The sequence below is a fragment of the Lygodium microphyllum genome, chromosome 29, assembly GCF_053477565.2.
Source record: "Lygodium microphyllum isolate KBCC chromosome 29, Lygodium_microphyllum_v1.1.10, whole genome shotgun sequence".
NCBI lineage: Eukaryota > Viridiplantae > Streptophyta > Polypodiopsida > Schizaeales > Lygodiaceae > Lygodium > Lygodium microphyllum.
The window spans coordinates 29,687,411-29,711,772 of record NC_141163.1 but is presented as its reverse complement, the minus strand read 5'-3'; the positions used below and the strand labels follow the sequence as shown (position 1 = coordinate 29,711,772).

At 43.2% G+C, this 24,362-nt stretch overlaps 1 protein-coding gene across 2 annotated transcripts in view; it reads right to left on the bottom strand.

The window, feature by feature from the left end:
• The window catches only part of KU70 (ATP-dependent DNA helicase 2 subunit Ku70-like protein), a 129,101-nt gene that overhangs the window by 84,810 nt on the left and 19,929 nt on the right, over positions 1-24,362 (bottom strand). Inside the window, exons 5-6 of one of the 2 annotated variants that reach the window (XM_087671370.1) lie at positions 5,653-5,727; positions 4,940-5,059 (exon numbers count right to left, since the gene is read on the bottom strand). In XM_087671370.1, coding sequence (XP_087527496.1) covers positions 4,940-5,059; positions 5,653-5,727 — 195 coding nt within the window. Of the gene's footprint in view, positions 1-4,939; positions 5,077-5,652; positions 5,728-24,362 lie in introns of those variants that run through there. The other variant, XM_087671372.1, reaches the window with a different exon arrangement.

The window sequence follows — 24,362 nt, the reverse complement described above, 5'->3', positions numbered from 1 at the left end:
CAGTGGAAGGGCTGGAGAGAAGAGGTGACGGACTGAATGAATCAACCGTAAGGAATGAATGAGAGAGTGGCCTATAAATAGGCATAGTCAGTCTAGGATGGCGCCCCTTTTTGGGACTACAAACCCTAAACGCAAAACGCAGAAACGCAAAAACGCAAACTGCAAGTGGAGGGTAAAGGTTTTCTCTAGAGATCGAGTACAAGCATATCCTTATGGTTCTCGGCACCACACAAAGTCCGACATTCCTTCTATGCATTGCATGTTTGCACCATCTTTGTACTAGGGCGCTTGGGCAAGTAAACAATTTTCCCACGAGAGACACTGTTCAAGTGGTATCTGCTACATGAGCATTCTTCAGCATCTAGCATTGCATCTCCACCTCACTCTTCTCTTGTTCCCCTTTTTGGGCCTGAGAGGGGGTGTTGAGAAACCCTTCACCCACACTTTACGTTTTTGTGTTTTTGCGTTTTGAGTTTAGGGTTTGCAGCCCCAAAAAGGGGCGCCATCCTAGACTGAATGTGCCTATTTATAGGCCACTCATTCATTCCTTACAGTTGATTCATTCAATCCGTCACCTCTTCTCTCCAGCCTCTCCACCGCCCTCACACCCCTCCAAGAGGACATTAGGGTTCATGGTTCGTGGCTGTCTTCATCATCTTCCTTGTGCTACAGCACCCTTATTCCCTTGTATCACATTCACTCCATGATTCAGATCTTCATCATTCCATTCATGAGAGTTTATTCTCTCTTCCCTTCTCATCTCCACGTTTGCCGAGTTCACTCCGTGTTCCTCCCCGCAAATCCTATTGTCTCGAAGGTACGTCATATTTTGACACTAAGGGCACTTCAAGGTTAGAACAACAGAGTTCTATTTACAAGACTCAAGGCCCTATTGTGCATATCATTGTATAATTACCACTCTTGGACTCTTGGCCCATTGGCCGATGCATCCGTATATCGGAATGGTGGACGGGAGGCCAGTCCTTGGGACATGATCGTGACCGTGTTGGCTCCCAAGCTTGGAGGTGAGCTCATTTGGCTCTGGCTAGGAGATGAGTCTGATGTCTAGTCCCTCCATGTTCATGGATATAGCTTGTGTCATGTCTCACCTGCAAGTTGGATCCTAGGTGGGCATTTCACTACTCATTTAGTTCAGCCTAACCCACTCTGTCTACTTCTTCCGATTGCTATCATGGCCATCCTCAACTGTTGTTTGCCCTTCTAAAGCTCCTACAGGCTGCATTTTGCTCCAGTTCTTGACATCATCATCTCCTACTGCTCCATGGCTAGTTTCAGCCTATGCTTCACTACCTACAACATGTCACTTGTCTGTTGGTCATCTCTACTATGCATTGGACAGCTTCCTCAACTGCCCCAGCTCTTGACTTCCTGTTCCCAACTATCATCCTACTCATCCAACCTTGGCAAACAACTATGTTTTCAGCCTGGTCAGCTGCCCTGCTGTTGTACAGCTCCTACAGGTCACACTCTACTCTGGCATACTCCTACAGGCTTTGTTTTTGCTGCCCATCTCTTCCCTGGATTCCAACTGGTTGTTGCAATACTCATGATTTATCTTCAATGGACGTCACACTCTCACTCCTTTAGCCTTCTCCCAAAGAGCCATAAGTTGTTGGACAGCTCTACCTTTGAGCATTTTGTATGCACTTTCATTTCCTTTCAGCGTACATTCAATTTCATCAAAGTTTCTTCTTCTCTCTTTTGTGTTTTTGCATTTTTGTTTGAGTTATTGTGTTTTAGCCATATTCGTACATTCTATGTTTTCTCGATGCAAACCCTAGCATATCTTCACATATATTTGAGATTTGCCCCAAAGTGCCCATCATGCATTGGTGAGGTACACTAATTGGATCCAATTGGGTTTAGGCATAGGCATGGTCACCATATGAGTAGCCCAAGGAGGATGGATAGGCACACTATAAGCATGGGATGGATATCCTTGCATCTAAGTGGCCCAAGAAGAGTGAAGGTGCACCATGGGCATCCCTACATCTAAGTGGTTGTGCATAGAGCACAGGTAGAGGTCCAAGGACATGAGAAGAATACCCAACACATCCACACCAAGATAAGCGAGTGCTCTCACAAAGGGAGGGGAGGTATAGTGTGTACGACAAAGGTTCAAGATACAGAGTGACATGCACCTGTGGATAAGAATGAAACCCTGGCAAAGACCTAACATTTAGATGTGAATATTCTAAGCTAACTTGTGGAAATGAAAATCGTGAGAAGATATAGAAGATCCTAAGCCTAATGTGCTAAATATTAAAGAAAGAAAATCTAAGGTAGATGATGCGAGTGTGGAATCTAATCCTAAGCTACTGGAAACATGAGGAAAAGAACCTAATTGGTCATGTGAAAAGAGAGGGACAGAAGAGAATTGAGAATGATCAGCACCAATAAGATGCTCATAAGAAACAAAAGGTAATGCAACACAAATACATGAAGACGTACTTCTACCTCTAGAGCCTCCTAAACATTAACCTATTGATACCGGTCTACTATCTAGGTTGCCCTGATAACTTACAACTAGATCCTGCATAACAAAAGTAGCAACCGAGAGGCATTTCGGCTCATACAAATAAGGACTACACAAACTTGACTCGGGGCATGACTAAGATAAAATGGTGGATCACAATCATCCCTATAGTGGTATGTCCTCCCTAAGTGGAGAGATGGCCACCCTCACCAACTCGATGCTCTACCTAATGTGCAACTTCTATTGGAGTGTAGAGAAAAGATTGAGTATAGTTGGGCCATCTTCTATGCAAGTATCATGTGAACTCCCCATCAAGCATTTGCTCAACATCTAGTAAATTGAAGGAAGATAAGGGGGAGGATTACTTGTCCTCCTCATTGAGAGCGTGATGCCATCTCAGGGCCTTTGATGAAGGAGCAGTATGAGAAGATACCATGAGTTCCCAAGAATGAGGTGTCTCAAACATCGTGAATTGGTTACATATCACTCGCATAATTCATAAAAACCAAGCTTTTCATGATAGCCATGCAGGATAGCCTTTTAGAACAGCACTGGCTCTAATACCATGTGAAGGTAAGGTAGGGTTTGCACAAAGAACTTAGATAAGAACACAAAATGCAAAAACAAAGAGAAAATGTATCTGATGAATGAGTGAATGCTGAAAATGAATGAATGAAGAAGATGATATAGATATGGTTGCTCAAGTGGAGATATCCAACAAATGTTGGCTCTCATGGGAGCAAGCTGAGGGATAATCTCTAAGAGGATCAAAAAGGATGAAGACAAAGTAGACTAGAGCTAAGGATGACCTCACGCAACAGCTGAGAGCCAATTGTGGATGAGAGGACTGCAAAACTAACATCAAGGATCAGAATCTGCTGTCATGGAGCTGTAGCAGCAAAACACAGATCAGGAGATGAAGAAACCAGCAGTCTGAAAGAGCTCCTGACAAAAACACAGCAGTAAGATGTCACATGGCACACTGCAAAAGGTCGACTGCAGACTGGCTTCAAAAACACAGCTGATAGATGGTCATGTGGAGGTAGAGCGATGGTTGTAAGATGCACCAAACAGGCCAACATCAGCAGCTGGATGTGTTGACAGGCTGGCAGCAAGCCAAGCACCTCTGATGTCTGCAGCAGCACTAGAAGGCAGGGCAGAACCTGGGGTGACTGGGTAGCAGCCTCTAATAAGGGTAGATGAGGTAGATGATGAAGATGATTATGGCAGCAACTGTGAGCCGAAGAGATAAATGGGGTGAATAGTGGTGTGCATACTAAGTCATTTTTGTAGAAGAAGTTGGAACCAAAGAAAAGTCTCCAGTCTCATGAAAAAGCGAAAGCGCCTTTTTGGGGCTGTTTAATGAGCCAAAAAAAAAAAAAAGATAATTAGATGCACATTTGGGTAGCTTAACACGTCCCCAACATTTAACCCTTGCTCCACTTGTCCATCACGGGTATCTTCCCACCCCCCATTATCTACTTTGATGATTCCCTTGGACCCTTTATTCCTTGGATTCCTTGGCCCTTCTTTCTCTTTCAAAAGGGATTTTCCAGGATCCCAAGGAGCTCTCTCTCAAGGTTTTCCATCTTTATAGGGCCTTTCCTTCTTCCAACAGCACTTCTCCAAGCCACCTTTCCTTTCCACTTGCAAGACCATTCCAGGCCCTATGGTCCCTAATTTCCATCCATTGCAAGAGGGTGATTCATCACTTTTGGTAGCTTCTCATTATTGTCGTATGGTCAAGTCAGTGATCTAGCTCATTCTCAGCTAGACAGACATCTTGTTGTGTCCTTGTTTAGGGGCCTCTTTATTCCATTTGGCCCTGGCAAGCCATCTTTGAGAGGGGGTCACATTCTTGGCTTGGTCAGTTTCAATTTCAGCAGGCAACATCCACATTCCCCAGTCTTCCACTTGCTCTTCTTCTGCTACCCTCTGATCCACTGCAGTTCCTTGAAGCCTTCTTTCTGCAAAAGAATGCTACACCCTGGAAGAAGGATTACCTAGAGCTTTGAGACTTTGAGAGCTCTATACACACGGACCCCAGCAAGGCCTACTGTAAAGTGAAGTAGCCAACCCAAGGGGCCACTCTATAAGGTACCCTTTGCTGGGAACAGCATGTAGAAAAAGTTTATCCATTTCAGCATACTGTGGCACACCTGAATGATTGATTCTTTGATAGATGTCACACATGAATGGCCAAGCCTTTCAAACCAACCATACAAACAAGGCACAAACCCTTTAAAATATAGTGCAATTCCCACTATTTCAGCAATGTCATCAGGACAAAAGCAACTCTCACCTACATAGGGTATGTTTATTCAGTTCCACAGCTATATACAGCACAGTCAGCTAAACAGACAGTAAAATGAGTGAACGATTCCACTAAGTTGTGTGATACAACAGAACTAATACATTTTTAGTGACATATTTGACACTTACGGTATTGAAGAAGCAAATAGCAACCTCATCCCTATCACGGGATATGATGCGTGTCCTCATATCCTTTGCAACCGCTTTGACTACTGCACTGAAGTATGTTGGCGCGGGATCCTCATCAACCTGAGATATGAAAGTAGCTGGAGAAATTTGTTTTAAAAATGGCATAGGTAAAAAGAGCTCATTTCAATCAAACCATCAAAGAAAACACTGATATATTTTAATTTTCTAAATGAGGTAAATCAGTACTCCAAAACATTGCCATCTGCCAGAAATGGAAACTAAGGTGTGACACCTGCAATCTAGGGCAAGGCATGAACAAAAACAAAAATTTCAACCATGCAGTGCCCAAACAATAGGGTTTAGAGTTATATTAATGCAGTTAATGTTCAAGAAGCTTTCGAGGTCCCAGCCTCCAGGCATGTACAGCACCGCCTTCAATGCACCTAAGGTTTAACATGTTTTTGGGATTCCGAGATACAAAGCGTACTGCCTTAAACTGAACAAGCAGCGAAGATCTGCACATGTGCTAATCATTGAAGAAATTACTTCCAATATATCATTATTCACATTCAAATCCAAGATACAACGACAAATTTCAATTGTCTTAAGCAAATGTATAATGCAACAAACTACACTTCAATGTGATACTATAACAATCAGAAAGAAGAATTTCCCCTGAACAGAAAGAGAAAGCAATAGAAACTGGAGAATACCTTTCCAAATGGTAAGAACATGTCTGAGCCTGCATCAATCATGTAGACAACTAGCTCTCTTCCAATATCAGCATCCTGCACAGTGTGTCCAGTGACATAATGGAAATGAGAAACCCTCATTCCTTGCCCAATCAAGCAGACATTCCAAAGAAATCCAGCAATTAAAAAAAGCATTGGCTTATCACACTAACTACTGCAATGTATACAAAACACTCAAAGAATATAAGACAGTCATAATCCTCCAAGCATAAAACATTATGATTAAACAAACACGCTCATGCACGATGAGACATAGCTTTATTTCAGCACGACTAGACTTTAAAAAGACACCAGTAGGCATTGTTAAAGGCAGCACGTACAAAGCACAGAAGCACTGTATGCACTTGAAATTTCAAGCTAAAAAAACAAGACTGTAGGCTGTAATAAGGAAGACCTGATTTGGATCTCTTAGCATTGTACGAATCATGTGTATTAGGCATATTTGCTTATATGTGGTTCTGTGTGTGGCCACTTTATGGGGAGCCTAGTGGCACTTTATTGGCTTGACATTGGTCTCCTAGGGGCATCATGTGCTTCTTGAAAAAAGAAAAGATTAAGTTTGCAACTCTACATTTGACCCAACCTAGCCCACACTTGGTGGACAGGGTTGGAATATAATCATGCTGCCCCAAAATCATGGCAGTCTTTCATTCACATGATATAAGGCCTAAATTTTCCTATTTTCCAAAAGAGATGTAAAATGAAATGGGATTTTGACTCTTGCAAAGAAAAAGCAAGTCCCTCCTTAAGGAAGCTGGTGATGTCCTAATAACAAAGCCATGTAATCGGCCTTCATTGAACCCAAGGGCAATGGACTTTAACTTACAAGCACTTAATCCTAAAAATAGAAATTCAACAACAAAAAACAAATCAAGAGTGGAACTAGAATGCTCCTACACCTGGACATAAAGAAAGATTGGCTTACACTAAAATAAAATGCATATATCAATCGATTATGTCTTTTTGATTCCATATAACCTTAATCATTAATGGACCTGTCCATGTCCAACAACTCATGCGATGTACTAGACCCACTAAAAGAGAGTTCCAAAGATTAAATCATATTGCCACGAAAACTCCCTTTTTTGTTTTTTTTTTTTTTTTTTTTGGCGGGAGGAGGGGGGGGGGCGGGGTTGATGCATACCAACATGTATTATAAACTATTTGCAAGGTACTACATAATAGTCCAAATTATCACAAAGATAAATTAGGTATCTTTTTTTACCTTTGGATATCTTCGTTTATCCCGCGCCCTATAGAAGCTATTTGAATGAACCTTGGGGCAAGGTTAATTGACCATCTTGATTGAGAAAGTTCCATACTTGGAGAATACAACTAGTAATATTCCACTCAAAATCCCATTGGTTCTCATCCATAGAGTTAACCAATCCCATGTTAGCAATGTGCATATCTTGGGTACCAAAGTGCATATTTCTTGGGTGCCAAGACCTCTTGCCAAAGTGCATTTCATTTCTGGGTCACATGCATTAAATTTGGCCAGCTGGTATTTTTGGCCCACATTAAATGTTGGCCAATTGGTCATTTTGTTGTATTCTTTCTACCTATTTATAGACTCTTCCTCTCCTCCACTCGTACATTCATCAGATACAAGCACACTACTTCCGTTGGGGAGAGGGAGATTGCTGCACTCCATTGGTCGTCCTCAAACATTGTACTACTCAAGCCTTGGTATAATGATTCCATTTTCCAATTTTATTCTCTATGAGATATTTTATATTCTTCTTGTTCTTTTTTGTTCCTTGTATTCATAATAGATCTATCAACACCATCTCTTTGCGTCCATTGCTCCACACTTTTCTAACATGGTATTAAAGCATTTGTTAAAACCAAGCTTTCTTCTTGGATAGGGTGGTAATTCCTGATCAAGCACTTAATTAGAGCAATCAATAAATAAGCATAAACTGAAATGCACACTTTACCTTAAGAATCTTGGACAATAGACACCCTGTTGGCCCCAAAACTAGTGCCCCTTTCGGTATTTCTTTAACTTTATTAGCTATTGGATTAAGTACAAACTCAGATTCCACAATCTTCTTTGTCGATCCAAAAGCCCTTGTTATATATACAATCAGCAAGCACTTCGGGCCACTTGTCCCTTGAATTTCACCCACGATTTGCTCTAATGGGATCCCAATTGGCCAAATGCTGTCCCAAATTCACAATGGATAATCCCTAACAATTCCACGAATGCCAAGTGTTGATTTTGATGTACAATGCCCTTGACTGATAACACAGGTCCCAAGGTGGCTGCTAAACCCTAATTACTACTATAAATTAGGATTTACAGCAGAATTTCTCTTCTTATCCACCAAACCTAGCTATGATCTTCTCCAAATGGCTGTAAAATGCTAAGATAACCTAAGAATGAACTAGAGAAGATGAGAGATTGCTGAGAAGAGAGAGAAATCAGAGTTTTCTCGCAAGAAGAACCCCCAATCTGCTTACTGCCTGCAGCCCCAAACCTACTGTCGCCAGCAATTCCTAATGCCACAAATGCTGTTGCCTGCAGCTCCTAGCCATTGGCTGCTCTCTCTTGCCTCCAATGGCTGAAAACAGATCTGAAATCTGATCGGCGACTTTCCCTCTCTCTCTTGCCCAAGCTAAATGAATTAAATCGGCCACCTCCAACCCCAAAAATGTTTTCCCAGTTTGCATGGGTATTTGTGCCAAGTGGCAACCTCCTAAACCCAATTTTCAACATTACCCAACCATTAACTCAATTTTCATAATTAATTAATTTTAAAAATTAATTTCAGCCCTTTTGCACCTGCCCAAAATTAAATGTGCCCATCCATAATTAAATTAGCTAGGCCATTTGCAACCTGAAGTGGTCCCCAACCTTTGTTGACTCTTAGACTAACATTAATTTTTTAATTAATGCTAGTCCCTTGTATCACCACTGACACTTATTGGCCAAACAACTGTCCTATGGTCAAAACTAACACCAGATTGACAACCAAACCCAGTGGCACAACTTGTCGCAACTTTTGCATCTGACACCCACTGCATCCTCAAGGTCCTTGGCCTATTAGCATGAAACAACTACCATGTGCAACACGTGCTTAATAACCTTGCACATTTGATTAGTAATTTAATCAAATGTTACTAGCAAGATTAAAGTATCTCAAAAATTTCACGTCCCCATGACATGTCTCTTGATTCTAGCATTGGTGGTTGTGTTTTGACTATCTTTTTAGGTTTGATTGCGTATAGACTGTTCCACAAACTTGTGTTTGCTGCCATCCTGATCCGCCAGGCAGGGCCAGGCAACATTTCCTACAGCTGGGTGGCAATTTTCAGCCACCAAGCATCCTGTTCCAGCCTTCATTCTGGCTGTCTAACCCTGTGTTTTCTATTGTACAACTTGCCTATACCATAGTGACAGGAAACGGCCGGAACGGCCTCCCGGCACACGGAATCGCCGTCCCCAGAATGTATCCGTCATGGACCGCGTTTCCAAATGATGGAACATTCCCTGTCCCGTTTCAGACAGGGAACGCAGCAGGGAACGCGCCCTGTCTAAAACGGGACAGGGAACGCCACGTGGCAAAACTTACCTGCGCCCGGTCGCGTCTTGCTCCCGCCTGCATCTTGCCCCCAGCCACCTTCATTCTCTTCCTTCTTCTTCTTTCTTCTCTTCCTTCTCTTCCCTCTCTTCCTTCTTCTTCTTTCTCTTCTTTCTCTTTCTTCTCTTCCTTCTCTAGGTTCGGCGTTCCCGTTCCTACTTACTTCATGAATTTTGATTTTTTAAATGTCGTTCCCGTTCCCACGTCCCCATTCCCTAGGTTTGGCGTTCCCGTCCCCGTCCCCGTCCCCGTTCCCGTTCCCCATTTCATGTTTCTATGGCCTATACAGCTGTTGTTTGAACATCTGCTGTTTACAATTTGCTGATTTTGCATTCGATTTGAACGTTTTGCCACAGATCTGATCTCCACCAGTCTATATTATCATCCAGCTTGCATTTTCCACCTGATTTGGACACGTTTGGAGAAAGAATCATGCATGTCAACCACCACTCCTCATAAAACAATTGCTAAAAGGATGGGGTAATGTCATGGACACCACGAAACCTAGTATCTTTTAGAACTTCTAAAAGATTCAAGAAGGTTTTAGAACATTCTAAGAAGGTCCTAAAACATCCTCTGGAAGATTCTAGAAGACCACTTACATTAGCGCTTACATCAATGTTGCTTATGTCAAAAATACTTATGTCAATGATGTCATTATCTAAAAGCTTCTCCTTAACCTTCTCAACTATAGTATAAATAGGGGTCTTGCGCTATGAGCCCTTCAATATTCCCAGCGCCAGTTTTGAGGCTCCTACAAGGTAATTCTCTCTAATTCTAGTCCAAGCCATGCATCTCTAGTTCTTGGCTTAGCTTGGCTTGTCTTTGATCTAGTCTTGTATCAAGAACTTGTCTTGTATCAAGAATCTAGCCTTGTTGTAAACAACATTGTATCAATCTTGTATCAAGAAGTATATTGTTATAATTCCTCTTCTTACAATGAAAAATCATGTTCTTCTTCTTCTTCTTTAAGTTAATTCCTTGTAAGTTGTAAGATGGCAATCCTTGTCCTTGCCAAGTTCTTGTCACCCTTATGATAATAGGTACTTTGAATGCAACCCAACAAAAAGAGTTCAACAATTCAAGCAAAAACAGCTCAAAGAACACAGAGACAGGAACATATGTGAAGAGAGTAGTGACAAAAGCACAACTATAAATCTTGGCTTCAATGGACGTCATTGATTGAACTCATTTACTTTAGCACATGCTCAACAAAGGTGGAGGCTAGTTCCCATGTTCACTCACTAGCATCATAGCCCTTCCAATGAACAAGATATTCAAGCCTTGCATAGAGATTTTGGAATCAAGGATAGTCTTGACTTCATATTCTGAGTGACCTTTGATTTCAATAGGCGGTGGTGGTTGTAAGTTCCTCCCTCTTACTGAGGATGTATGGCAAGGCTCCAAGACTAAGATATTGAATATTGGGTAAATTCTCATGAATTGTGGTAACTAGAGATAATAGGTGCCTAGATTCACTTGGCCAATGATCATGAACACCCAAGTCTTTGATAGTCCAACTTCTCAAAAGGGCGAGAAGAACATAAATCTTACTATAGAAGCCAAACTCGATCCCCAATGTTGTAAGTTGGATGTTACATGCATTGTCGATCAGCATTGTCTTTATATCTTTCCTAGGCTTGTTGAATACGTCTTTAAATCCTTATGGATCTTTGACAAGTATTCAACTAGATCCATAGCTGCTAGATTTTTTACTAGGTGACTCATATAAATGTCCATTTTAGGGTGTCTTCCATAGTCGACAAAGAATGGAGTTTGCTTAGTAGAGATATATTCCGCATTATTGTAGTCGAATCCAAACCAAGGGAAGTAAATCCATCCAATTATCTTTATGATAATTGATATTGTTTCAAGACTCGATTTACTATCTTCATTTGTCCATTACTTTGAGGATGGTTGGCTGAAGCGAGCTTGGTTTGGATACCTAGGAGCTTGAGGAGACTTCTCAAAAAACTTGACACGAATAATGACTCTCAATCTGAGACAATGTCATCTGGAAACTTGTGATAACAATAGATATGTTCAAGGAAAAGTTGGGTTATGCCTTCACCAATAACTATCTTATGGGTGGAAATAAAGTGTGTCCTCTTAGTAAATCTATCAACCACCACAAGAATGGAATCAATTTGTAATCAACCTTTTGCATATCAATTGCTACCAAGACATATTGGCCCAATGATTCAAATTAATTTGATACTCATATACTCATTGACGAGATACCCAAGAGAAATTAAAAGTTTAGTCAAACCGTTAGATTGACTAGAAAGCTCAAAAATGGCTAAGACTTTTATACTTAGAAAGTCTCATTGACTAGAAATACATATAATGAGTGATTTCACAAAATGAAATCAGATGCTCATGACTCAAAGAAACAAACCATGAACCTGTGAACCTATATAATGAAGCTCTTCGGAATCTAAATTTAATGACTCCTAAAATTAGGAGATTACTATTTTTACAAGCTGCTCAATATAAAACCTTTATTCGCATCAAAGGCTCCAAAATTTCGCAAGAAACAATTTTGTCTTTAACAGCTATCTCAAATTCTTAACCATTTGAGAAATTTTTAGAGTACAAGGTTTAGAAGCTTCTTTCTTTAGAAAAGTGACATGTGACATCTAGAATAGGACATGTGTCATTTTGAAGAGACAAATGTCTCTATACTTGTCATTTTTAACAAACACTCATCATTTATAATCTCTACTTTTCACTTTTGAGTACCCAAGCCCCACACATATATATTGGAGGTCTCTCTCTCCATTTGGAATAAGCTCTCATGCTGAAATTTCAACCACATGCTTTGTACTCTGTTATCTATCTCTCATCCAAGAAGCACTTTCTACTTAGCTTGATCTAATCCAAGCACTTTAAAAAAAACCAGCTTGCTACTTGGAGTTTACAAAATTTAGGATTTCAAAAATCCTAATTTTTAAAATTACAACAAATCAGCCCTTTTGTATAAGGTTCAGGTACTCTATGCCCATGGTTTGTTTCAATAAATTCCTGTGAAGGAAAAGAAGTTTTCTCCTCTCAACGTGGTGTCAGCACATACACAAACACAAACATACACACACACACACTCTCTCTCTCTCTCTCTCTCTCTCTCTCTCTCTCTCTCTCTCAATTTTCATGGTGAAAATTAATTGAGTTGGTTAGTTCAAAAAATTGTCATTCTCACATTCTTTCCCACGTTTACATTGGTATCAAAGCAAGGAATTCTTCATTACAAGAATTTTTCTGGGGTGACAAGAACTTTGGGCCCAACTTTCTTACCATGTCAAGAGGCGAAGAGGAGAATTTTGGTAAACAACCAGAAGGCTTCTGACGATGTATCTATATGCTTCTCTGATTAGAAGAAGATATAAAGATACAAGTGTCAGCGTGCAACGGTGCGGAAGCGTAAGCCTCAGAAAGAGAGAGAACGTATGTAGTGGAAGACGCGGCCCGATACTCCGCCTCAGTAGACGAAAGGGCTACCATGGGCTGCTTCTTGCTACTCCATGAGATAACACCTGCACCCAAGGTAAAACAATAACCTATAGTAGACCGCCTGTGGTCCACATCACCAGCCCAATCCGAGTCGCTCCAACCTGCAAGTACAAGATCTGAACCACCTGTGCCTACTGGATAATGAATCCCTAAATCAGATGTTCCCCTCAAATACCGAAGTATCCTCTGGGCAACCTGCCAATGCACCGTCTGAGGTTCACTCATGAACCCCGCCAAGAGCCCAACAGCAAAACAAAGATCAACACAAGTGTTGAGGAGCCAAATCAATGATCCAATCAACTGACGATAGCGGGAAGCATCCGCCATGGGAGAAGCTGAATGGGAAGTGACCTTCCAGTTCGGATCCATAGGAGTAGAAATGGTCCGACAATCCTCCATCGCAAAAGAAACCAAGAGCTCCTGTACATATCTCTGCTGAGAGATGAAGATTCCCCTCTGAGACTGATAAATCTCATGGCCCAAGAAGAAATGAAGTAGACCCAAGTCCGTCATCTCAAACGTCCGATGTAAAGCTGCCTTCGTCTCTTTGACCTTCTGTGCATGATCACCTATGACAATCAAATCATCAACATACAACACAAAAAGCACACAACCAGCCTCGAAAGTATGTACATAAAGCTGCGAATCGGCCTTGGAACCCCGATATCCCAACTGTGACTGAAGGAACGAATCAATCTTCTGGTTCCATGCACACGGAGCCTGCTTGAGGCCATACAGGGCCGTCTTCAACCTGTAGACCTGCCCATCTGAAGATCCAAAGCCAAGAGGCTGCTTTACATAGATCTCCTCCTTCAAATCACCATTGAGGAAGGTCGACTTCACATCCAACTGGTAGACAGGCCATCTCCTATGGCCAACCAAGGCAAGAACAGCTCGAATAGTTGCCATACGAGCAGTGGGAGCAAAAGTGTCATGACAATCAATCCCTGGGCACTGTGCAAAACCTTTAGCAACAAGGCGAGCCTTGTGCTTGTCCAAAGAACCATCGCTAAGGTACTTGGTCTTGAAGACCCATTTGACGCCAATCACCTTCTTATTCGGGGGGCGAGGCACGAGATACCAAGTGCCATTCCTCTCAATAGCCTCCAACTCGGCTTCCATAGCTTTCTTCCATGGTGCGGACTGTAAAGCCTCCTTCACGGAGGTGGGCTCTCGATCCTGCATAACACGGATCATCAAACAATAGTTAGAGCAAACAAGCTCCGTAGAATGTGCCTGGTGCCTCCCTGACCGCCGTGGACCATCCTGCGGTCCCCACTCCTCAGGTACCCCCTCGATCCCTGAATCACAGAGTGTGTCACGGGCCCAACGAAGAGGAGGCCGGACCTCTCCTCGTCTCTCTCCATCAGCGGAAGATTCTAGGATATCCACTGGTGGTAACTCCTCGGGGGTGACCGGTGGAACAGTAGACTCTGTATCAGAAACAGAATCAGAATCAAAAGGCGCGGGCTCCAAAGGAACTGTCGCGGGAGCCCAACTCTCCCCTGGATCTCCAAGAACGGGATGCTCCTCACCCGCTGCTATGGCCGGAACCTCCACGAACCGCAGATCTTGACTGGTGTACACATCCCGCTTGACGAGATCATACAAACGATAGCCTTGGGACTGAGAGCTGTAGCCAACAAACACCTGTCTTCGGGAAGCTGCTTCAAATTTATCACGATGCGCCTTGGGAATGTGAACATAAGCATCACACCCAAAAACCCTAAAATAAGAAGCATCGGGCTTAGTCCCAAAGTAAGCCTCAAAAGGCGTCATCCCATCAACGGCCGAAGTGGGGGATCGGTTAAAGACGTGGACTGCAGTAGCCACAGCCTCGGCCCACAGAAACTGAGGTGTCTGTCGGTGCTCCATCATGGTGCGCGCCATCTCGATCACACTTCGGTTCTTCCGTTCAAGAATGCCATTTTCTTGAGGAGTGTTGGTATTAGCAAACTCCTGGTGAATACCTTTATCTGCACAAAAACGAGCAAACTCATTAGAAACAAATTCACCACCCTTGTTGGATCGCAAGGTCTTCAATCTCCGGCCTGATCGGTTCTCCTCAAAGAGAAGCCAATCCTCGAAGTGGGAGAAAGCTTCTGACTTCAATGCCAAGAAATAGGCCCATGTCATCCTGCTGTAGTCATCTACGATCAGCATGAAGTACGAGCTTCCTCTCAAGGACTCATTCCTCATAGGGCCACAAAGATCCGTAGATACAAGCTCCATCGGTGAAGTAGACCGCCGCGAAGCTTTGTTGGGAATCGCATCCCTATGTTGTTTCCCACGAATGCAGGAGACGCATGGCTGCTGGCTCACCACTATGTCCGGCAACCCTCGAACAAGCTGTCCACGTGACGCCCTCCGAAGATAATCATAGTTGAGGTGACCAAATCAAGCATGCCATAGCTCTGACTGTGTCTGAGAGGTAAGAAGAAGAGTAGAGAGGGCGGTAGAAGACTTCAATTTGTAGATGCCGTTCTCCTCATATCCTGATGAGAGAACCTTCCGTGACCCACGATCAAGGACTCGCACCGAATCGCTGTCAAACTCCACCATAAGTCCAAGGGAACAAATCTTATGAACTAACAATAGATGATACCCTAAACCTGGTACGTGCAAGACCTCTGAGGTATGGGTACCACCACGTCCATCTGGAATAAGCTGCATCTCACCCCGTCCTACAATAGACACCAAAGAGCTATCTCCAATGAGAATCTGCCCACGCGAAGGTCGCAACTGGGCAACACCATCTGATGAAGGAGTCATGTGCCGGGAGGCACCACTGTCAACGATCCACTCTCGAGCCTAGGGAGCTGTCATCGCAGCATCAGAGGCATTCGGTGTAGAGTCCTCAATGATAGCTAGATGAAGAAACGCAACTAATGAGGGTGCAGCCACCGCTCGAGAATCCTTCGTGTCCTTCTTGTTGGTATCCTTCTTGTCTTTGTCAGGGCAATCCTTCTTCCAATGGCCGGTCTTTCCACAAATATGGCATGTGGATTCTTTGTTCTTGTCCTTATCCTTCTTTGACTTGTTATCCCCCTTCTTCTTCTTTTGGTCCTTCCCCTTCTTCTGAGAGGCTTGACCTGTCAGTGCCTCCAACTTGGAAGCATTCTGTCCCTTAAGTTGTTCCTCTTGGTCCAAGACCATAGGAACCAACTCTTCCCACAGAAGAGTGGACTCTCGCCCTGAAGCAATAAGGGCGGAGTAGAAAGCACCGAATCGTGGCGGCAACTGGGACAAGAGTGTGATCGCCATGTCTTCGGAGGAAATCGGCTTCCCCGCATTCTGAACCTGCATCTGAAGCTGTCTAAGCTTGCTGATGTGCTCCTGCAACAAAGAAGACTTGTTCACGAACAAGGTCCGCATCTGTACCTCCAAAGAAACCCGCTTCATAAGGGTCATCCGGTTATACATCTGATCAAGCTCCAGCCATATCTCCCGAGCCACCATCAAGTGCTCCATGTGGGCTTTTACGGCTGTAGTACAAGACAGAAAAAGAAAGGAACAAATCCTGGCATTCAGTTTGTCCCAGTGAGATTGTGCCTTGGCCAACTCCACACGAGCATCGGAAGAGAGTTTGGACTCATCTCTCACCGAGGGCTGGTCGATCTCCTCGTGTACAAGCTCCGCCAAATCGTAGGACTCAAGGATGGCCAACATCATCACGCGTCAAATGCGGTAACTGTCGGCATCGAGCTTCTGATCTGCGGGAAGAGCCGGTAAGACAGGCACCTTCCGGTCCATGATCGTCTGGAACTCCAAGTTAATCTCTGTAGACATCTTCACCTGTAATGCCTTTACAAACGCAAAAGCAGCCCCCTCTGACTGTGAAAACGCAAGAAAAACCTGCACTTGAAAGCTGAAAACTCAAACTTCCTCCACGTCAAACAGCAGTAAACAGCAGCAAATCCACCACATGGACTCCTTTCCCGCGTGCCCACGCTCGCTTCAGCCTTGTTCCGAGGCGCAGCCCTCCTGCTCGCCCTCGAATGCTGGAAACGCAGCCTTGTGTCGCGATGGAAACTCCTCTTCAGGTTGGTTCTTCACTCAATCAGCCCTTCTACACTGCTCTGATACCATGTCAGAGTGCAGCGGTGCGGAAGCGTAAGACTGAGAAAGAGAGAGAACGCAGAGAGGAGAGAGAAAGAGAGTGGAAGACGAAGATCTGCTGTATAAAGTGTGCTGTATACAAAGATACGCAGATATATACACGAGCGCAGTGTGCTGGACTGCGTGTCTCCACCTCGACGATGCAACCTGCTGTTCACCTCGAAGTCCGCTGCAATCTGCACGATCTCCTGTCTGAAATCTGCAAACAGAGACAGAATCTGCACGAGCCTCCAGCCTGTAATCTGCGTATAGAAGTGTGTGGGAGATTGCTGGAAATCCCGGCTATAAATAGCCAAAAACTGGGTGCAAAATAACTGCAGATCGGCTGCATTAAATGCAGCCGACTGTACTGTACCAGTCCGACTGACCAGGATCTGAATCGCTAACAACAAGGAGCTGGAAGCCGATCTAGAAATTCAAGCTTTGATGGAGAGAGAAGCTAAAGCACAGGCTGAAGCGAAGGTCTTTGAAGATTTCCTTACCGAGAAGGCTCTTGAAACAAGTGATATTACGGCTACGACAGCCTACCTCAACGTGAAAGGTATCAATGTTATTGATGCAACTAAGTCTATGAAAGGTAACACATCACCTATCGTTCGGGGATCCACCCAAGCAATGACTTCAAAGTCTCATCATACATAAGCTCTTTCATCTTATCCCAAGAATCCCTCCATGGAGAAGGGTGATGCGAAAGTCAAAAAACCGGCCATTTCCATGGTAGCTAAATCTCCAAAGATGCTTTTAGCAAAGGAAAAAGATGCTAAAAGAGACTTTAAGCTGAGAGAGAAAAGCGCCAAGTTTTACGTTTTCTATGGTAAGAGAGATTCTCAAAAAGTCATGTCTTTTACTAGACAATTTGATGTTTCTTTTAGTGGTGAAGATTATACAGAAAAATCAAAGATTAGGATGGTTAAAATGCATCTAAAGGATGCCACTTTGAATTGATAGCTGAAAATTGCTCAAGAGGTAAAGGTATCCAAGTCTTGAAAAGAGTTTAAGGAGATGTTCAACAAGAAGTTTTTGCCTTCATCCTTTGAAGCCAATGTGCAACAAGAATGGGATGAGCTAAAACAAAGGCATGGAGACAATGTTGAAACATATATCAACAGGTTTGCAACTGTTTCCCTTAAATTTACATCTCTTAATGAAGTTCCATCAAATATGGAGATGAGGAAGTTTATCCATGGATTACATCCAAGAGTACAGCAAGCTATAGTATATCCATGGATTACATCCAAGAGTATAGCAAGCTATCAATATGACAAACCCTAATACTTTGGAAGCAGCCAAAGATGCAGCCCTAGAAGCTGAAGGATTGCATATGCCATGGATGCTTGATAAAGCCTCAAAAGAAGAGCCACAAAGGAAGAAGATCAAGATGTTTAACCAAAAGAAGTCAAATAAATAAAAACCAAAGCATTAGGATGGAGGTATACCAACTTTGGCATCCAAAAAGAAGCTAACATGTTAGAAGTTAGCACAATATAAGAAGGACGATGTTTCTCTTGTGGTGAAAAAGGACACATGGTTGGTCAATGTCCTAATAAGGCAAAGCCAACCCCAAAAAGACGTCTCAAGCAAATGTTGTACCTAAGGAGTCCTTCTAACAAGATGAAACTCCCTCAAAGAAAAGGAAGCTTTTTATGGCTTGGGGTAAGATCGCTAATCAACCTATTCTCATTCATTTTAATACAAGGGCTACATATCATTACACCCATCCTCGGATTAATGAAGCTCTATATCTACCAAAGGAGAGGTTTGGAACACCAGAAATGTCAGGTACTGCTTTTCAAGGATTGGAGTCTGAAGTTACTCCCATTCTTGGGAAACTACGAATTGAGATAGGAGATTATGTAGATCATGAGAGTTTTGTCATGGGAGATCATAGTCATTGTGATACCTTGGCATAGAAAAATAGATCCAACCATTGATTGAAATTAAATTAAGTTTAGATTCCGTTTCAAGGATAAAAATGTATATTTTGATGTGGGAGTGGAAGAAAACTCTATTCAAATTTGTAAAGCAATGAAAAAGTCTATTTCCTCGTACTTGATTTTTGTCAAAGATTCTAACGAAGAGTTTAAAATTGAAGAATCCATTTCAGATATGAATGAGGAGCAAATGAGATTCTTAAAGAAGTATGAAGATTGTTTTGCAGGCACTTTATCTAATGAGTTACTACTAGAGAGGCCAGAAGATCATCAAATTGATCTTATTCCTGGGAGCTCACCTCCAAATAGGCTACCCTGTCGAGTGAGTCCAACACAAGAGGAGATCACGAAGGAAGTGAATGAGCTCTTGAAGAAGGGTCTAATAAGACCCAGTTCCTCACCTTTCTACTCTCTAGTCCTCTTAGTGCAAAGGAAAGATTGGTCTTGGCGCATGTGTATGGACTACATGGCCCTCAACAAAATTACAATTCGAAATAGATTTCCCATTCCAAGAATTGATGATATCTTGGATAGATTCGATGGATCCAAAGTATTCAACCGGATTGACTTAAAGAGTGGCTACCATTAGATAAGGATTTCTTTCACTAGGTGGTAATACCATAGAGACAGGGAACGCCCGTTCCGGCACATAGGAACGGATTAACGCGTTCCGAGGGGTTTGAGACGAGGAAACGCTGGTGGAACGTTCCAGCCCGTTTCCTGACCCGTTCCAGTCCCCGTTCCTTGGCTGTTCCAGCACAAGTTTTTTTTTTACTTTTTTATTTTTAACTTTATTGGAGCAGGCTCATTTCGCGCCGACTGCTTGTTTCGTGCGGACTGCCCGTTTGACGCCTGTTGCCTGCGCCGACTACTCGCTCGTTGCCTGTCACCCGTTTCGCGCACTCCCGTCGACTGCACCGACTACACTCCCGCTTGCCTGCGTCGACTGCTCCCGCTCGCCTACGTCGACTGCTCCCGCTCGCCTGCGCCGACTGCACTCCCACCGACTATCTCGACTCTCTGGCTCACATTGATCCAGTCGATCGCGCGGCGCGCCACCTGCTCCGCCTGCCCTACCGACTGTCCCGCCGACTATCTCGCTCATTGCCTGTCGCCTGTTTCGCGCACTCCCGTCGACTGCACCGACTGCACTCCCGCTCGCCTGCGCCGACTGCACTCCCGCCGACTGTCTCGACTCTCTGGCTCACATTGATCCAGTAGATCGCACGGCGCGCCACCTGCTCCGCCCACTCCGCCTGCCCTATCGACTATCCCGCCGACTATCTCGCCAGCCCCCACTGCCTACTCCCACCTGCTCTCGGGACCCGTCTACCTCTCCCGCCTGCCTGGCCCGCCTCTCTTGCCTGGCGTGACTCCTCCCCGCGATCAGGTGAAGTCTCAAGGATCATTATCTCGATTCTCCCCCAAATTTGGGGCATTTTGGATCAGACGTCAGTTGTTGGTAGTTGCCCCAAAATTTGGGCCTTTCTCAAGGATTGGAATTTGGGACTTAAATTTGGCTGCAATGTCCCCAAATTTGGGGCATTGGGATCCATCATCCCGGGATCTAAAAGAGCCCCCAAATTTGGGGCATTTTAAATCAGTCATTGTCCCAAACTTGGGAGCTGAAAATGCGCCAAATTTTGGGGCATTTTCAGCAAGGAATTGCAGGCTGGATTGCCCCAAATTTGGGGCATTTTGAGTCAATCATTGCCCCAAGTTTGGGAGCTGAAAATACTCCAAATTTTGGGGCATTTTCAGCAAGGGAATGCAGGCTAGAATGCCCCAAATTTGTGGCATGTTCAGTAAAAGGAATGCAGGCTGAAGTAGCACCAAAGTTCTGCCGTTTTTATTTAGCATTGCTAAAAATTTAACACACATGTTGAAATTTTGGCTCCAAATTTCTGCAATTTTATTGAACTTTACTAATTATTTGTCACTTTTATATAGATGGCAGTATTGACATCTATGGGATCTTCATCATCCTCAGCAGGTACTTCGTCAACAACTAGATGAAGTCGAAGCACTACTTGGTCATGGTGGGATGAGGTAGATGCAAGGGTGCCATTGAGAGGTGGAGGGGCTCGCCCTTGGAAATGCAAACTTTGCCCTTATGCTCGCACTAGTGGGGCTGATAAAGTGAGAGCCCATCTTCTGCATGAGGAGGGGAAAGAGGTGCGTTTTTGCACCAATGTATCAATTAAGAAAAGGCAGGAGTTGCTTGACTGCATAGCCACATCTATGGGGAATTCACATGCCAAGAGGACGCCAAATATAGTAGTGGATCCAACAACATGGACTCCAAGGCGAGCAGGGCATGGTGCTTCATGCAGAAGACCACCAGGATTAGTGGCTACGCAGCCTTCTCGTGGGCCATCAACGGCAACAAGTCGTGGTGTTAAACAGAGTTCATTGCACACTTCATGGGAACCAAAGAAAAAAGAGGAAACAGATGCAGCAGTGGCACGCTTTTTTTACCATGACCATATTGCATTCAAATCAGCCAAGTCACCTTATTTTTTAAATATGGTGACAAAGATTGCAGAGTATGGACCCACATATAAGCCCCCTTCATCAAAAACTATCAAGACTACATTGCTTCAAAAGGAGAAAGTAGCCATAGAGATTGCAACAGCAAATATTCGCAATCAATGGGCAAGAAATGGAGTGACATTGATAGGCAGATGGATGGAGTGACACACGCCATAGGTCCATACATGGTGTTGTTGCATATTCTCGTGGAGATGTATACTTCATTGGTAGTCATGATGCTTCAGAGACTGGAAAGAGTGCACATGTATTGGCATCCGAGTGGTGCGAGGCAGTGCAGGCTGTTGGGGCAGAAAATGTAGTGCAGTTTGTGGCAGATGGTGAACCTACAAACAGGGCAACAGGAAACATTTTAATGGCAATGTATCCACATATCACCTTTAGTCCATGCATGGCGCATTGCTTAAATAACTTGTTGAAAGATATTAGGGACTTGCCATGGATTGCATCTCTTCTTGCGAAAGGCAACAAGATTATCACATTTATATGTAATCATCAGTACTTGCATGCTGAGTTTCGCAAGAGAAGTGACAAAGAACTTCTTAAATACTCGGATACACGATTTGCATATAACTTTCTTATGCTTGGTCGATTGCACTATTGCAAAGGTGCAATTAGGGAGCTATTTGCTAGTGATGAGTATGAAAATTGGACTGGGGCTGCCACTGCTACTGCTGTGTTATGTAATGCATATGTTTCTGATAGAGATTTTTGGGATGAGGTTAATCGCACCAACCAAATGGTTGATCCTATTATGCACATGTTGAGGCTTGCAGATGGCATGGATCCATGCATTGGGAAGATCTATGAAGGTATGGATCGCATGATTGAGAGGTTGGAGAGTTTGGAACCAAATGCAGATAGGTATGAGCAGATCAAGGAGTTATACATCAGCAGATGGAATGAGTATGACTCTCCTATGCATGCTGCAGCATATGTGCTTGATCCTGAGTTTCAAGGAAAGATGCAAGAAAGAGACCTTGAGGTGGTCAAGGCTTGGAACACATTGCTTGCAAGGCTTTATCCTAATCGTGAAATGCAACGCAAAATTAAAAATCAGCTCTCTGTATATCGACAAACATTAGGGATGTTTGGTACAGAGGATGCACTAGAGGACAGGACAAATATTGGGACTGCTTTATGGTGGGAGGACTACGGGGCAGAAGCTCCAGAGTTGCAGAGTTTGGCTATTCGTATTCTTAGCCAAACAATTAGCTCTTCTTGTTTAGAGCAACTATGAAGCTCATTCAATCACATTCACTCAAAGAAGAGAAATCGTCTTGGTACAATGAAGACGAATGACCTAGTTTATGTGAGCTCAAATCGTCGCTTGCTAGCTCGTACATCAGTTGCAAAGGCTGATTCTTTTATATGTTGGGAAAAAGATGACGATGATGATGATGGTGATGATGATGGGTAAGATGTTGTTCAACAAGATGAGCATTCAGGCACAGTGGAGCCATCTTCCATGAATCAGAGCACTTAGTAGCTAGCCTTTTGGAACTTTAGAGTATTGACTTGGAAATTGGAGCTCTTGTAACTTGGATCTTTACTATTTAGGCTTTAAAGTTTACCGTTTAGTGCATATTTTGTGTTTTTGCAATGCACACTTGTTGCCAGTTGGACTTATGCAACATTATTGATTACAATGTTGAATTATGAATGCGACAATCCATTGTTGGTTACAATGTTTTGAATCTTTATTATTGTTGAAAGTTGAAACTTGATTATTATGTCTCTAGAGTCTAATTTCATGAATTATGGTTGATATGATCTCTCTCTCTAGATTCTAAGACAAGTGTTGACTCTCTCTCTCTCTCTCTCTCTCTCTCTCTCTCTCTCTCTCTCTCTCTCTCTCTCTCTATATATATATATATATATATATATATATATATATACACACACCGTTCCCTCCGTTCCCGTTTCCTCACTTTGGGCGTTCCCCCCGTTCCCGTTGGTCCCGTTCCCCGTTCCTGGTAACTATGGGTAATAATTTTTGCAGTTGCTTTCCTTATTTACTTATATAAATATTTTATTTTTCTTTTCTTTAGTTGATGTTGCTTTTTACTCCTAGAGTTCTCTTGGAATAAGCTGGGATCTTTGCATGGCCAAAAGAGGCAGCCATTGGGACAAATTGGACTAATGGTTTGTCTAAGCCTAAGGACCAGTTTCATATTGAATGGGCTGAAGAATAGAATGCCACTCATTTGGGACTGTGTGCTTACCCACTGGAGATGTTGTAGGACAATGAGCCTAGCCAAGACAGAAGATGCACATGTGAGAATGCCCATGGAATAAAAGTCGCTGGAACTGAGTTACATTACACTTTTTGATGTGGTTGCAATGATAAAAGTTGCTCAGAACAACTGGAGAAATGCAAGGGTCACCATCCCTAAAATTTAGAAAGTTACTATTTTTGGAACCCAGAATCTGTTCACGTCATTATCTTCATTTTTGCACGAGGATTAATTCTTTGGTTGTGCCGAGGTCAAATTTTGCACCGATCATGGAGAATTTTAGATCGGATAGTTTAAACAGGAAAATTGTTACATGTATGCCATGTGGCACAAATTCCCAAAAGAGAGAGACAGAGAGAGAGTATTTTAAAAAAACGTAATAGGCATAAGTGGCAAATCTGAGAATGAAGTTTTAGAGGAGCTGAGGGCAGATTGCTACAGTTTCATCAGCCATGGAGAGTACTTCTTCATCTTTGACTCATGTATGGAGGTAGAGCTTGCTCCCTCTAATCAACTCTCTCTCTATTTTCAGAGAAAATGCTTTACATGATGGGCTGATTCCATCAAAGATACAGTTCTGTGTTTTCTTTGCACTTCTGCTAAGGCAAGAGCCTCACTATCCAGGTTCAGGAGCAATAGTTGGCTTCTCCAATGCAAAAACTAAAGAAAGTAATGACCATGCCACACAGGAACAGGGTTTTTCAGCTCTGATTTAGTGCTATTCGTGGGACTGTTTT